General features: G+C 49.6%; 1 protein-coding gene across 3 annotated transcripts in view; it reads right to left on the reverse strand.

Moving 5' to 3' along the window:
• Positions 1 to 3,428: 3,428 nt before the first annotated feature.
• LOC121572284 (tumor protein D52-like) overlaps positions 3,429 to 14,969 on the reverse strand; it is a 47,230-nt gene continuing 35,689 nt past the window's right edge. For 2 of the 3 annotated variants that reach the window (XM_045209267.1, XM_045209265.1), the window contains exons 2-8: positions 11,703 to 11,827; positions 11,447 to 11,595; positions 10,708 to 10,809; positions 5,525 to 5,551; positions 4,584 to 4,625; positions 3,905 to 3,953; positions 3,429 to 3,706 (exon numbers count right to left, since the gene is read on the reverse strand). In XM_045209267.1, coding sequence (XP_045065202.1) covers positions 3,569 to 3,706; positions 3,905 to 3,953; positions 4,584 to 4,625; positions 5,525 to 5,551; positions 10,708 to 10,809; positions 11,447 to 11,595; positions 11,703 to 11,827 — 632 coding nt within the window. In that variant the 3' untranslated portion in view covers positions 3,429 to 3,568. The remainder of the gene's footprint in view (positions 3,707 to 3,904; positions 3,954 to 4,583; positions 4,626 to 5,524; positions 5,552 to 10,707; positions 10,810 to 11,446; positions 11,596 to 11,702; positions 11,828 to 14,969) is intronic. The other variant, XM_045209266.1, reaches the window with a different exon arrangement.

Genomic DNA, 14,969 nt, shown 5'->3' on the forward strand with positions numbered 1-14,969 from the left:
GAAGGCCTATTCTCTGGCAGTCTCTATCAAATACTTTTAATCTGACAAAAACTATTTGTGCCCACAATGAGGTGGGAAACCCCCTTTTCTGAGAGGTGTATCTGTGAAAAAGGTAATGATTAAACACACACGTGAACAGCCCACTGCCCTACTGCCTTAATGCCCTACAACCCTACTGCCTTACTGCCTTATTTTCCTACTGCCTTACTGCCTTATTATCCTACTGTCTTACTGTCCTACTGCCTTACTGTCCTACTGCCTTATTGTCCTACTGCCTTACTGTCCTACTGTCTTACTTCCCTACTGCCTTATTGTCCTACTGCCTTATTGTCCTACTGCCTTACTGTCCTACTGCCTTATTTTCCTACTGCCGTACTGCCTTATTGTCCTACTGCCTTACTGTCCTACTGCCTTACTGTCCTACTGCCTTATTGTCCTACTGCCTTACTGTCCTACTGTCCCACTGCCTTATTGTGCTACTGCCTTACTGTTCTACGTCTTACTGTCCTACCGCCTTACTGCTCTACCGTCTTACTGCCTTATTGTGCTACTGTTCTACTGCCTTACTGTCCTACTGTCTTATTGTGCTACTGCCCTACTGGCCTACCGCCTTACTGCCCTACCGTCTTACTGCCTTGTGCTACTGCCTTACTACTGCCCTATTGACTGACTGCCTTACTGTCCTACTGCCTGTCCCACAGCCTTACTGTCCCACTGCCTGTCCTACAGCCTGTCCTACTACCTTACTGTCCTACTGCCTTATTGTCCCACAGCCTTACTGTCTTACTGTCCTACTGCCTTATTGTGCTACTGCCTTAGTGTCCTACAGCCTTACTGCCTTACCATCCTACTGCCCTACTATCCTGTCCTACTGCCATACAACTTTACTACTGCCCTATTGTCCGACTGCCCTACAGCCTGTCCTACTGCCTTACAACTTTACTACTGCCCTAATTGTCCCACAGCCTTACTGCCTGTCCTTCTACCTTACTGTCCTACTGCCATAGCGGTTGGGTTAAATGAGGACAAGAGATCTGGAAGACATTTTAATGGTGGAACCAAGGCTTTTCAGAAGTTTTCACTTCCTCAATAAATCCCTGCCATGATGTGGCCAGTCTTCTTCCAGTAGGGGAGGACTTGCATCAGGCATTTATTTACACCAAATACTCACTGTCCAAGGCTGTATGCATCATCACCAATGTGGTCTGTAGTAAACATTTTTGGTTACTTATTCTTTAATCAGAAGAGAATATACATTGAGGGTAAAAAAAAAAAAACTACAAAAACATTCAACAGTAGAGAAGTACACAGCATCCAGTGACTATCCTGTTTCAGCATACCAAGCAGAGAGAAAGTAGCCATTTTCTATGTCCCTCACAGAAACCAATGAGACAAGTGGTCCAATATTGACTTTGGCCCGCCATGCGTGAGGCAGTGAGTGATGTAGATTAGAGTTAAGGCCAGCTGACGCAGCATAATATAAAACCATGCATCTGCTGCTGTGACCACCATTACACACTGATCTGAATGAAGGAACAAACACATGGATGTAGAAATGAACGAATGGATGAATTATTTATTTTTTATTGTCAGAGTTAAGCACTGTGAACTGCTCGGAGGTCAGATTTAGACCACCCCCCTATGGTTAAACTGTGAGAGGAGTGTGTGAGCTACACTGATCTGGGATTAACTCTACACAGCTGTGTTCCATACCACATTACTAGTGCTATTCAGACAGAGATGGACACGGTTTGAAGATATTGGTGAGAGTAACCAATGCCTTTAACCAAATAAATGGTGTGAGAGCAACACTTCAGTGTTAAAGGACCATGCGTTCTCTAGAGATCAAATCTTAAGAGAGTCATACAGTGATTAAAAACAAAATGGGAAATTGGAGTACCCCCCAAAAATCCCTTTTACAACTCAAAGACATGCAAATATAAGGGCTTTGTGCTATTAATAAACGTAATAAAGCATCACTTGCTGTGACAGATTCTATCCTTTGAGTGTAATGTATTGTATTCTACTTGTGCAGGTTCCCAAACCAGGGTAGAGGGTAGAGGTAGCTGGCCATTCTAAAACAAACACACAGTCATACAAATTCACAAGTGTTAAGGTGTCAACAATATTTTCATCATTTAATTTCTTTTTTGGTTGTTGGATCTGTTCTGTTGTGCTGTGTCCATGTTGTAGCGAGAAGAGATAAAGGAGGAGAGGAAGAGAGAGAGAGAGAGAGAGAGAGAGGGCAGAAAGAGGGGAGACAGAAGGGAGGAGGAGAGAGGTGAGAGAGGAGGAGAGCAGAAAGAGGGGAGACAGAAGGGAGGAGGAGAGAGGAGGAGAGCAGAAAGAGGGGAGACAGAAGGGAGGAGGAGAGAGGAGGAGAGCAGAAAGAGGGGAGACAGAAGGAAGGAGGAGAGAGGAGGAGAGAGAGCAGAAAGAGGGGAGACAGAAGGGAGGAGGTGAGAGAGAGAGAGAGAGGAGACAAAGTAGTAGGAGGAGAGAGAGAGAGAGGGGGCAGAAAGAGGGGAGACAGAAGGGAGGAGGAGAGAGGAGGTGAGAGAGAGAGGGCAGAAAGAGGGGAGTCAGAAGGGAGGAGGAGAGAGGAGGTGAGAGAGAGAGGGCAGAAAGAGGGGAGTCAGAAGGGAGGAGGAGAGAGGAGGTGAGAGAGAGAGAGGAGGCAGAAAGAGGGGAGACAGAAGGGAGGAGGAGAGAGGAGGTGAGAGAGAGAGGGCAGAAAGAGGGGAGTCAGAAGGGAGGAGGAGAGAGGAGGTGAGAGAGAGAGAGGGCAGAAAGAGGGGAGTCAGAAGGGAGGAGGAGAGAGGAGGTGAGAGAGAGAGAGGGCAGAAAGAGGGGAGTCAGAAGGGAGGAGGAGAGAGGAGGTGAGAGAGAGAGAGGGCAGAAAGAGGGGAGTCAGAAGGGAGGAGGAGAGGAGGTGAGAGAGAGGGGCAGAAAGAGGGGAGTCAGAAGGGAGGAGGAGAGAGGAGGTGAGAGAGAGAGAGGGCAGAAGAGGGGAGTCAGAAGGGAGGAGGAGAGAGGAGGTGAGAGAGAGAGAGGGCAGAAAGAGGGGAGTCAGAAGGGAGGAGGAGAGAGGAGGTGAGAGAGAGAGGGCAGAAAGAGGGGAGTCAGAAGGGAGGAGGAGAGAGGAGGTGAGAGAGAGAGAGGGCAGAAAGAGGGGAGTCAGAAGGGAGGAGGAGAGAGGAGGTGAGAGAGAGAGAGGGCAGAAAGAGGGGGAGTCAGAAGGGAGGAGGAGAGAGGAGGTGAGAGAGAGAGAGGGCAGAAAGAGGGGAGTCAGAAGGGAGGAGGAGAGAGGAGGTGAGAGAGAGAGGGCAGAAAGAGGGGAGTCAGAAGGGAGGAGGAGAGAGGAGGTGAGAGAGAGAGAGGGCAGAAAGAGGGGAGTCAGAAGGGAGGAGGAGAGAGGAGGTGAGAGAGAGAGAGGGCAGAAAGAGGGGAGTCAGAAGGGAGGAGGAGAGAGGAGGTGAGAGAGAGAGAGGGCAGAAAGAGGGGAGTCAGAAGGGTAAAGAGGGTATAGTTCCAGTGGATGTCAATCTGGCTGGAGGTCAGCCTGGTCTCACTGGGGCTGTTCTTCCTGGATGGCGATGGGCGTGGCCTCTGGCTGTTTCTCCATGACAACAGATGGGTCAGAGGTTGCTGTAGAGGTCAACACGTCGCCAAAATCACCCTGAGACACCGTCGGGCTCATCTTGACCTGCAGGAGGAGGAAGAGATACAGGTGTTGAATGAGTGAATGAATGAAGGAACAAACAAATGTATGAATGTATAAATGAACGAATGGATGAATTATTGACTTTTTATTGTCTGTTTTGATAAAGATAAATATTGAATGGTTCCTCCAAATGTACTGAGAAGTGATTGTAAGTTCTTAGTCACTTTTCCTATCCATTACCTTTAAAGTCTCTACTTTCTCCTCAAACGACTTGAAGGTGGGCGTGTTCCTGTGAAGAGAGTGACACGTGATGTGAGTAGAGATGTACGAGGAGTGATATCGCCCAGAGACAGGTGTGCAGTGTCTTAAATGGTACCCTATTCCCTATGTAGTGGACTACTTTTGATCAGTGCACTAAATAGGTAATAGGGTGCCATTTTGGACGCAGCTAAGAGACACCTCACTCTTACATGACCAGAGACACTGACACACAAAGCACACACATTTATCATCATTGTTTTCATAGGGAACGTTATCAGATGGCGCATCCAGATTGGGTTCAGTTAACAATGGATGATTCCAGAGTGGCCACATTCCATTCTCTTCTGTTGACAGATCATATAGACTATTGTCCGGAGGGTAAAACAGTATGAATACAAGGACACGGACAAGGAAATAACCATTCATTTTTATGGCAGCAAAGCACCTCAGTCCCTATAGACTAGAGGGGTGTTGGCAGTGGTACCTTGACCTAAAGCTACAACTCGGCAGTTTCCATAAAACACCTTCACAGTTCTACCATCCTGAACTTAAGCCAGATTTTCAAGTCCGCAATGCTACAAAAGGTTGTTGTAAAAGGTGCCACTGGGGAGTAGAGGGTTCCAGCAAGCCATGGTTTGGTTATGTGTTGGCCCCTTACCTCATTACGGGCATACTAGCAGAATGCTGTAGGGAGCGTACGCTATCCGACAGCATTAAAGAAGAGAGAGAGAGAGAGAGTGATTAGCAAAGAAAGAGAGTGCACCAGTGTTAGTGTGAAGAGGTATAGATACACACTCATTCACTCCTCCTTTATATCATTCATTCATTCCATTCATCATTCGTTCATTCCATGTGTCTATTATCCCAGTTAAATTGATGACTGACTATAAGAGTATGTTGAGGTGACAACATGCACAAGTTATCCTAGTCCTGTATGGAAATGTAGGCCTACATAGACAATCATTCAATCACATGAATCCTCACACAAACCCAAATCACCCAACACAAGTTACCCCATGCAGAGACAGGGAGAGACAGAGAGAGACACAGAGACAGAGACAGAGACAGAGAGAGAGAGAGAGACAGAGAGAGAGACAGAGAGAGAGAGAGAGAGAGAGAGAGAGAGAGAGAGAGAGAGAGAGACAGGGAGAGAGAGAGAGAGAGAGAGACAGAGAGAGAGAGAGAGAGAGAGAGAGAGAGAGAGAGAGAGAGAGAGAGAGAGAGAGAGAGAGAGAGAGAGAGAGAGAGAGAGAGAGAGAGAGAGAGAGAGAGAGAGAGAGAGAGAGAGAGAGAGAGACAGAGACAGAGACAGAGACAGAGAGCAGAGACAGAGACAGAGACAGAGACAGAGACAGAGACAGAGACAGAGACAGAGACAGAGACAGAGACAGAGACAGAGACAGAGACAGAGACAGAGACAGAGACAGAGACAGAGACAGAGACAGAGACAGAGACAGAGACAGAGACAGAGACAGAGACAGAGACAGAGACAGAGAGAGAGAGCTCCACAAGACTGCCTGGAGAGTAATGATCTTAGCAGCATCCAAAATGACTTTGTATGGATTGACTGACTAACGGCACTAGCGGGGACAGTCTTACCCAAAGGAATTGGAAATAGACTGCAATCTGTAAAGGCCAAGTATTGTATTAAAGACATGTACAGAGAATGACCAATGAAGATGAGATAGATTAGTGTGTGTATTTTCCCTGCCTGACACTTCAGTCTCCACTCTCTACTTTATAGAAATCAGTACCAAACTTCAGGGAGAAGCTTAGCTTACACTTATCTGTCAATACTTCCATATTGTTGCAAATTCAGCGTTATTTGGATACGGGCTTCATGTTAATACAGTACAGTGTATTCTGAAAGTATTCAGATCCCTTCACTTTTTCCACATTTTGTTACGTTAAAGCCTTTTTCTAAAATTGATTAAATAGTTTTTTTCCTCATCAATCTACACACAATACCCCATAATAAAAAAACGAAATACCACATTTACATAAGTATTCAGATCCTTTACTCAGTACTTTGTTGAAGCGCCTTTGGCAGCGATTACAGCCTTGAGTCTTCTTGGGTATGACGTTACAAGCTTGGCACACCTGTATTTGGGGAGTTTCTCCCATTCTTCTCTGCAGATCCTCTCAAGCTCTGTCAGGTTAAATGGGGAGCGTCGCTGCACAGCTATTTTCAGGTCTCTCCAGAGATGTTCGATCGGGTTCAAGTCCGGGCTCTGGCTGGGCCACTCAAGGACATTCAGTCTGAGCGCTCTGGAGCAGGTTTTCATCAAGGACCTCTCTGTACTTTGCTCCGTTCATCTTTCCCTCGATCCTGACTAGTCTCCCAATCCCTGCCGCTGAAAAACATCCCAACAGCATGATGCTGCCACCACAATACTTCACCGTAGGGATGGTATTGGCCAGGTGATGAGCGGTGCCTAGTTTCCTCCAGACGTGACGCTTGGCATTCAGGCTAAAGACTTCAATCTTGGTTTCATTAGACCAGAGAATCTTGTTTCTCATGGTCTGAGAGTCCTTTAGGTGCCTTTTGGCAAACTCCAAGCGGGCTGTCATGTGCCTTTTACTGAGGAGGGGCTTCCATCTGGCCAAATAAACGCCTGATTGGTGGAGTGTTGCAGAGATGGTTGTCCTTCTGGAAGGTTTTCCCATCTCCACAGAGGAACTCTGGAGCTCTGTCAGATTGACCATCGGGTTCTTGGTCACCTCCCTGACCAAGGCCCTTCTCCCCCGATTGCTCAGTTTGGCCGGGCGGCCAGCTCTAGGAAGAGTCTTAGTGGTTCCAAACTTTTTAATTTAATAATGATGGGAGGCCACTGTGTTCTTGGGACCATCAATGCTGCAGAAATGTTTTGGTACCCTTCCCCAGATCTGTGCCTCGACACAATCCTGTCTCAGAGCTCTACGGACAATTCCTTCGACCTCATGGCTTGGTTTTTGCTCTGACATTCACTCTCAACTGTGGGACCTTATATAGACAGGTGTGTGCCTTTCCAAATCATGTCCAATCAATTAAATTTACCACAGGTGGACTCCAATCAAGTTGTAATAACATCTCAAGGATGATCAATGGAAACAGGATGCATCTGAACTCAGTATCAAGTCTCATAGCAAAGGGTCTGAATACTTATGAAAATAAGTTATTTTATTTTTATTCTTTGATGTGCAGAAAATTCTCAAAACCTGTTTTCGCTTTGTAATTATGGGGTATTCTGTGTAGATTGATGAGGAATAAGGCTTTAACCTAACAAAATCTGGGAAAGGGTCTGAATACTTTCCAAATGCACTGTATATCAGCAGTGCTAGCTAGTATTATTAGTACAGGGATGTTAGTAGTGGACACATCACATTTTATTCCAATGTGTCTCATTGGTGCTAATGACCAAGGGAGGGCCAGGCTGGGGTAGAGGTGGCTGGGTAGAGGGTAGAGGGTAGAGATGGCTGGGTAGAGGGTAGAGGTGGCTGGGTAGAGGATAGAGGTGGCTGGGTAGAGGATAGAGGTGGCTGGGTATATGGTAGAGGGTAGAGGTGGCTGGGTAGAGGATAGAGGTGGCTGGGTATATGGTAGCGGTGGCTGGTGTAGAGGGTAGAGATGGCTGAAGTAGAGGGTAGAGGTGGCTGGGTATATGGTAGCGGTGGCTGGTGTAGAGGGTAGAGATGGCTGAAGTAGAGGGTAGAGGTGGCTGGGTAGATGGTAAAGGTTGCTGGGATAGAGGGTAGAGGTGGCTGGGTAGATGGTAAAGGTAGCTGGGATAGAGGGTAGAGGTGGCTGGGTAGAGGGTAGAGATGGCTGAAGTAGAGGGTAGAGGTGGCTGGGTAGATGGTAAAGGTTGCTGGGAGGGGTAGAGATGGCTGGGTAGATGGTAAAGGTAGCTGGGATAGAGGGTAGAGGTGGCTGGGGTGAGGGTAGAGGGTAGAGGTGGCTGGGGTAGTGGGTAGAGGTGGCTGGGGTAGAGGGTAGAGGTGGCTGGGTAGAGGGTAGAGATGGCTGAAGTAGAGGGTAGAGGTGGCTGGGTAGAGGGTAGAGATGGCTGGGGTAGAGGGTAGAGGTGGCTGGGTAGAGGGGTAGGTTGCCGGGTTAGAGGGTAGAGGTGGCTGCGGTAGAGGGTAGAGGTGGCTGGGGTAAAGGGTAGAGGTGGCTGGGGTAGAGGGTAGAGGTGGCTGGGGTAGAGGGTAGAGGTGGCTGGGTAGATGGTAAAGGTTGCTGGGATAGAGGGTAGAGGTGGCTGGGTAGATGGTAAAGGTAGCTGGGATAGAGGGTAGAGGTAGCTGGGTAGATGGTAAAGGTAGCTGGGATAGAGGGTAGAGGTGGCTGGGGTAGAGGGTAGAGGGTAGAGGGTAGAGGTGGCTGGGGTAGAGGTGGCTGCGGTAGAGGGTAGAGGTGGCTGGGTAGAGGGTAGAGATGGCTGAAGTAGAGGGTAGAGGTGGCTGGGTAGAGGGTAGAGATGGCTGGGGTAGAGGGTAGAGGTGGCTGGGTAGAGGGTAGGTTGCCGGTTAGAGGGTAGAGGTGGCTGGGTAGAGGTGGCTGGGTAGAGGGTAGAGGTGGCTGGGGTAAAGGGTAGAGGTGGCTGGGGTAGAGGGTAGAGGTGGCTGGGGTAAAGGGTAGAGGTGGCTGGGGTAGAGGGTAGAGGTGGCTGGGGTAGAGGGTAGAGGTGGCTGGGTAGAGGGTAGGTTGCCGGTTAGAGGGTAGAGGTGGCTGCGGTAGAGGGTAGAGGTGGCTGGGGTAAAGGGTAGAGGTGGCTGGGGTAGAGGGTAGAGGTGGCTGGGGTAGAGGGTAGAGGTGGCTGGGGTAGAGGGTAGAGGTGGCTGGGGTAAAGGGTAGAGGTGGCTGGGGTAAAGGGTAGAGGTGGCTGGGGTAAAGGGTAGAGGTGGCTGGGGTAGGGGTAGAGGTGGCTGGGGTAGAGGGTAGAGGTGGCTGGGGTAGAGGGTAGAGGTGGCTGGGGTAGAGGGTAGAGGTGGCTGGGGTAGAGGGTAGAGGTGGCTGGGTAGAGATGGCTGGGTAGAGGGTAGAGGTGGCTGGGGTAGAGGTGGCTGGGGTAGAGGGTAGAGGTGGCTGGGGTAGTGGGTCAAGGTGGCTGGGTAGAGGTGGCTGGGGTAGAGGGTAGAGGTGGCTGGGTAGAAGTGGCTGGGTAGATGGTAAATGTTGCTGGGATAGAGGGTAGAGGTGGCTGGGTAGAGGGTAGAGATGGCTGAAGTAGAGGGTAGAGGTGGCTGGGTAGAGGGTAGAGATGGCTGGGTGGAGGGTAGGTTGCCTGTTAGAGGGTAGAGGTGGCTGGGTAGAGGGTAGAGGTGGCTGTGGTAGAGGGTAGAGGTGGCTGGGTAGAGGTGTCTGGGGTAGAGGGTAGAGGTGGCTGGGGTAGAGGGTAGAGGTGGCTGGGTAGAGGTGTCTGGGGTAGAGGGTAGAGGTGGCTGGGGTAGAGGGGTAGAGGTGGCTGGGGTAGAGGTGGCTGCGGTAGAGGGTAGAGGTGGCTGGGGGGAGGGTAGAGGTGGCTGGGTAGAGGGTAGAGGTGGCTGGGTAGAGGTGTCTGGGGTAGAGGGTAGAGGTGGCTGGGGTAGAGGTGGCTGGGTAGAGGTGTCTGGGGTAGAGGGTAGAGGTGGCTGGGGTAGAGGGTAGAGGTGGCTGGGGTAGAGGGTAGAGGTGGCTGGGGTAGAGGTGGCTGGGTAGAGGTGGCTGGGGTAGAGGGTAGAGGTGGCTGGGTAGAGGTGGCTGGGTAGAGGTGTCTGGGGTAGAGGGTAGAGGTGGCTGGGGTAGAGGGTAGAGGTGGCTGGGGTAGAGGGTAGAGGTGGCTGGGTAGAGGTGGCTGGGGTAGAGGGTAGAGGTGGCTGGGGTAGAGGTGGCTGGGGTAGAGGGTAGAGGTGGCTGGGGTAGAGGTGGCTGGGGTAGAGGGTAGAGGTGGCTGGGGTAGAGGGTAGAGGTGGCTGGGTAGAGGTGGCTAGGGGTAGAGGTGGCTGGGGTAGAGGGTAGTGGTGGCTGGGGTAGAGGGTAGTGGTGGCTGGGGTAGTGGGTAGAGGTGGCTGGGTAGAGGTGGCTGGGGTAGTGGGTAGAGGTGGCTGGGGTAGAGGGTAGAGGTGGCTGGGGTAGAGGGTAGAGGTGGCTGGGGTAGAGGGTAGAGGGTAGAGGTGGCTGGGGTAGAGGGTAGTGGGTAGAGGTGGCTGGGTAGAGGTGGCTGGGGTAGAGGGTAGAGGTGGCTGGGGTAGTGGGTAGAGGTGGCTGGGGTAGAGGGTATAGGTGGCTGGGTAGAGGGTAGAGGTGGCTGGGTAGAGGGTAGAGGTGGCTGGGGTAGAGGTGGCTGGGGGTAGTGGGTAGAGGTGGCTGGGGTAGTGGGTAGAGGTGGCTGGGGTAGAGGGTAGAGGTGGCTGGGTAGAGGTGGCTGGGGTAGTGGGTAGAGGTGGCTGGGGTAGTGGGTAGAGGTGACTGGGGTAGTGGGTAGAGGTGACTGGGGTAGTGGGTAGAGGTGGCTGGGTAGAGGGTAGAGGTGGCTGGGTAAGGGGTAGAGGTGGCTGGGGTAGAGGGTAGAGGTGGCTGGGGTAGAGGGTAGGAGGTGGCTGGGGTAGAGGGTAGAGGTGGCTGGGTAGAGGTGGCTGGGTAGAGGGTAGAGGTGGCTGGGGTAGAGGGTAGAGGTGGCTGGGGTAGAGGGTAGAGGTGGCTTGGGTAGAGGTGGCTGGGTAGAGGTGGCTGGGGTAGAGGGTAGAGGTGGCTGGGTAGAGGTGGCTGGGGTAGAGGTGGCTGGGGTAGAGGGTAGAGGTGGCTGGGTAGAGGTGGTTACCTGACGTCCTCAAACTTCCTGCTGATGGCTGAGCCCATGTTGGTGAAGGCTGCTGTGGCCTTACGTCCGGCCACGGACAGGCCCTCTGAAGTCTTCTTATAGCTGTATAGAGAGAGAGGAGAGAGAGAGAGTCATTTCCCCAAATTTTCAAACACCTCTCTGATGAGAATAGGCTACCCGTCCTGTTCGGGGAGGAAGCAGAGAGCTGTGGGTTGGCAGCACACTACATTGCTGCCTGCTATAAGATGAGGGACAGTGTCTGACAGACCAACCAACCTGCACATGTCCTCTATGCTTATTGTTATTGTTCAATGGTTATTTTGACCCTTGGTTATTGTTGTTACTGTTGTCCCGTTGACAATATTGATTATTATTATTAATTATGTTAATATTGTAAATCTCCAATGTAAACTTTGGCAATATGTATATTGTTACGTCATGCCAATAAAGCAAATTGAATTGAATTGAATTGAGAGGGAGAGAGGGGAATAAGAGCACGATGGAGAATAGAGGGAGTGAATATGCAAAAGAGGTGCAAGAGAGAAAGATGGAGAGAAATGATAAGAGGGAGAGGTGAGATGAAATTATTAAGTATGAGAAAGGAAGAAGAGAGTATGTACACATTCATTCCCCCTCTGACTAGTCAGCATGTGAGAGCTGACTCTGCAGAACAGTGTGTGTGTGTGTGTGTGTGTGTGTGTGTGTGTGTGTGTGTGTGTGTGTGTGTACAGCCACGTACGCCGTAGAGGTGGTGACCTCTTGCCAGCTCTTGCTGAGGTTCTGTTTGAGCTCGTTGAGAGGAGTGATGCCCAGCTTCCTCTTGATGTCTGCCAACTGGTTCTCCTTAGTTGTCAGCACCTGAGACAGAGTCAAGATCTCATCCTCCACCTTCGAGAGATATGGAGAAAGACAGGGAGACCTGGTGAGACGTGGTGGGAGAAAAGGGCATTGGCTCTGGAGGCTAAAGAAACTCTTTAGGTCTCAGGAAAGGTTACCCTGAGCAGCTCCCCTCGTAGCTCCTCCTGCTCCTCCTCTGTCAGGGTGGGGATGGAAGGGGACACGGTCACTGACGTGACTGCATCCTCCCCTACCTCTGGGATAGAGTCTGGTCTCACAGCACCTGGAGAGAGGGAGAGGGGAGAGAGGGGAGAGAGAGAGAGGGAGAGAGAGAGAGAGAGAGAGAGTTAAGAGAGATATCCTCACACTCAAAGGATTTCCTATCCTCAAAGGCATAGTAGGACCATACCAACATTAGCTGTCAACCTGAGTAGTATCTCTCCTTCTGAAGAGGAGGAAGAGGAAGAAGACATAAAGAAAAGATAGTCCACAGGGGGTGGAGGATGAGAGTTGGGAGGACCAGCTAGATTAAGAGATAGCCTTTGAAGATGGATACTAGCCCAAGGGGACACACACATACACACGCAATCGCACACACTTGCATGCAATCGCACACACATATACGCTATCACGCACACACGCAATATTGTTGTCCCACCACTGCCTGGATGTCTGACACTCAGCCTTGAGCAGGCCAGTCATGGCTGTACGCTGTAGGAAAAACAACACATGAATAGCCAAACTTTCTGGATGGAGCCATTCTGAGACTTGACAGCAGGAGAGAAAAACAGAGGTAGTTCAGAACAGAGCTGTTAATCAACAAGACACAAAAAGTCTGCAAGTGGAATAACAACTCCAATAACTAATTATCTTACTAGGTAACTAATATGCTCTACTGTACAGTCAATATGACATTTTGCTGATGCACTGTCCTAACTTTCTCTGATTGGAGAAATATAGTTTTGGCCTGTGTAGTGTGAATCATGGATTTGATACACTACATGACCAATAATATGTGGACACCTGCTTGTTGAAATCATTGGCATTAATATGGAGTTGGTACCCCCTTTAATGCTATAACAGCACTCTTCTGGGAAGGCTTTCAACTAGATGTTGGAACATTGCTGCAGGGACTTGCTTCCATTCAGCCACAAGAGCATTAGTGAGGTCGGGCACTGATGTTGGGCGATTAGGCCTGGTTCAGTCGGCGTTCCAATTCATCCCAAAGGTGTTCGATGGGGTTCAGGTCAGGGCTTTGTGCAGGCCAGTCAAGTTCTTCCACATCGATCACCGACAAACCATTTCTGTATGGACCTCGCTTTGTGCACGGGGGCATTGTCATGCGGAAACAGGAAAGGGCCTTCCCCAAACTGTTGCCACAAAGTTGGAAGCACAGAATCGTCTAGAATGTCCTTGTATGCTGTAGCGTTAAGATTTCCCTTCACTGGAACTAAGGGGCCTAGCCCAAACCATGAAAACAGCCCCAGACCATTATTCTACCTCCACCAAACTTTACAGTTGGCACTATGCATTCGGGCAGGTAGCATTCTCCTGGCATCCCCCAAGCCCAGATTCTGTCGGACTGCCAGAAGGTGAAGCGTGATTCATCACTCCAGAGAATGCGTTTCCACTGCTCCAGAGTCCAATCGGGCGAGCTTTACACCACTCCAGCCGACGCTTGGCATTGCGCGTGGTGATCTTAGGCTTGTGTGCGGCTGCTCGGCCATGGAAACCATTTCATGAAGCTCCCGACGAACAGTTCTTGTGCTGATGTTGCTTCCAGAGGCAGTTTGGAACTCGGTAGTGAGTGTTGCATGCGAGGACAGATGATTTTTACACGCTACACGCTTCAGCACTCTGTGGTCCCGTTCTGATTAGGGTTCGACAACTCTTGTTATGGTTACAGTAGTTCCCTGTAGTTGATTATGGTTAGATATAACTGTTGTTATGGTAACAGTAGTTCATATACAGAATCACAGCTGGCATGGATCTGTGGATGGTACCTGTATGGATGGTAGTTGATTGGCTCAGTACCCTATGGTTTCGATTGCCATTTATGAAAATATGACGAAATGTGGTTGGAACTACTTGATACTAAACCAGAGATGTATCTGACTTAAATGAGATGGAATGACCTTATTTTCCTTAGTGCTTGGTCGACCACACTATCACCTCCTCACCTCCCCCTACATTCCTACAGCCAGACACTTCCATCTCCTCCTCACATTCCCAACATATTTCCAGAGTTGATAGAGATGACAAGTCCCCTGTAGCTCAGTTGGTAGAGCATGGCGCTTGCAACGCCAGGTTTGTGGGTTCGTTTCCCACGGGGGGCCAGTATGAAAATGTATGCACTCACTAACTGTAAGTCGCTCTGGATAAGAGCGTCTGCTAAATGACTACAATGTAAATGTCATAGACTGTTCTCTCTGCTACCACACGGCAAGCAGTACCGGAGCACCAAGTCTAGGTCCAAAAGGCTCCTTAACAGCTTCTACCCCCAAGCCATAAGACTCCTGAACAATTAATCAAAATGATTTTGTTATGCAGTTCTTAAGTAGCCCCTATGTAGCCTTCAAAGTGTTACCAAGTGGTGTTTGTTAGCTACTGTCTGGTGGGCTGTTCAGGATCAGGAGTAACAGAATGTGCTACGCCACCAATCCATCCTTTTTGACTTGAACAGCTAGTTCCAGGGTAAGGGACAGTGCTGGAAATAAGACAAAAACAGAGTGAAGAAGAGCAACTTTCGCACGAATAGGCTACAGAACAGACTGGCTGGTCTCAATAGGCTACAGAACAGACTGGCTGGTCTCAATAGGCTACAGAACAGACTGGCTGGTCTCAATAGGCTACAGAACAGACTGGCTGGTCTCAATAGGCTACAGAACAGACTGGCTGGTCTCAAGAGGGATTATTAACAAGTAGAAGCATGCTCATCAATGTTGCTCAAAATACCGTCAATCTAACAGAAATCTACCCAATTTGGAATATCAAAATCATAATCACATTTCCATGAGAAATTGTGTAGACCGATGCTTAATGAAATGATAGAAAATGCTCAAGACGTATTTATACTCTCACCTCTTCTTGGCCTCTCCCTTTCTATTGTCTCTCTCTCCCTCCCCACTCCACCTCCTCCCTCCGCCTCCTCTTGATGACGAGGCAGTGCCACTCAGGTGTCAGTGATCCAGGACTCCATACTGCTGACAGTGACGGATCTGTGTAACCTACACCACCATCGCAGATCATTGGGGTTCCTACCTTATATGGCCTAGAGTCCTTGGTTTCTGTACTGACAACAGACTCAGGGTCAGTTCCTATTTAACTCTCTCAAACCAGGAAATGAACTGAAATTGAATCAATTTTAAAAAAGAAAGTATATTATTTTTAATAACGGTTTTTTTCTTCAATGCATGAGTTTTCTA

The sequence above is a fragment of the Coregonus clupeaformis genome, chromosome 29 (genome assembly GCF_020615455.1).
Source record: "Coregonus clupeaformis isolate EN_2021a chromosome 29, ASM2061545v1, whole genome shotgun sequence".
NCBI lineage: Eukaryota > Metazoa > Chordata > Actinopteri > Salmoniformes > Salmonidae > Coregonus > Coregonus clupeaformis.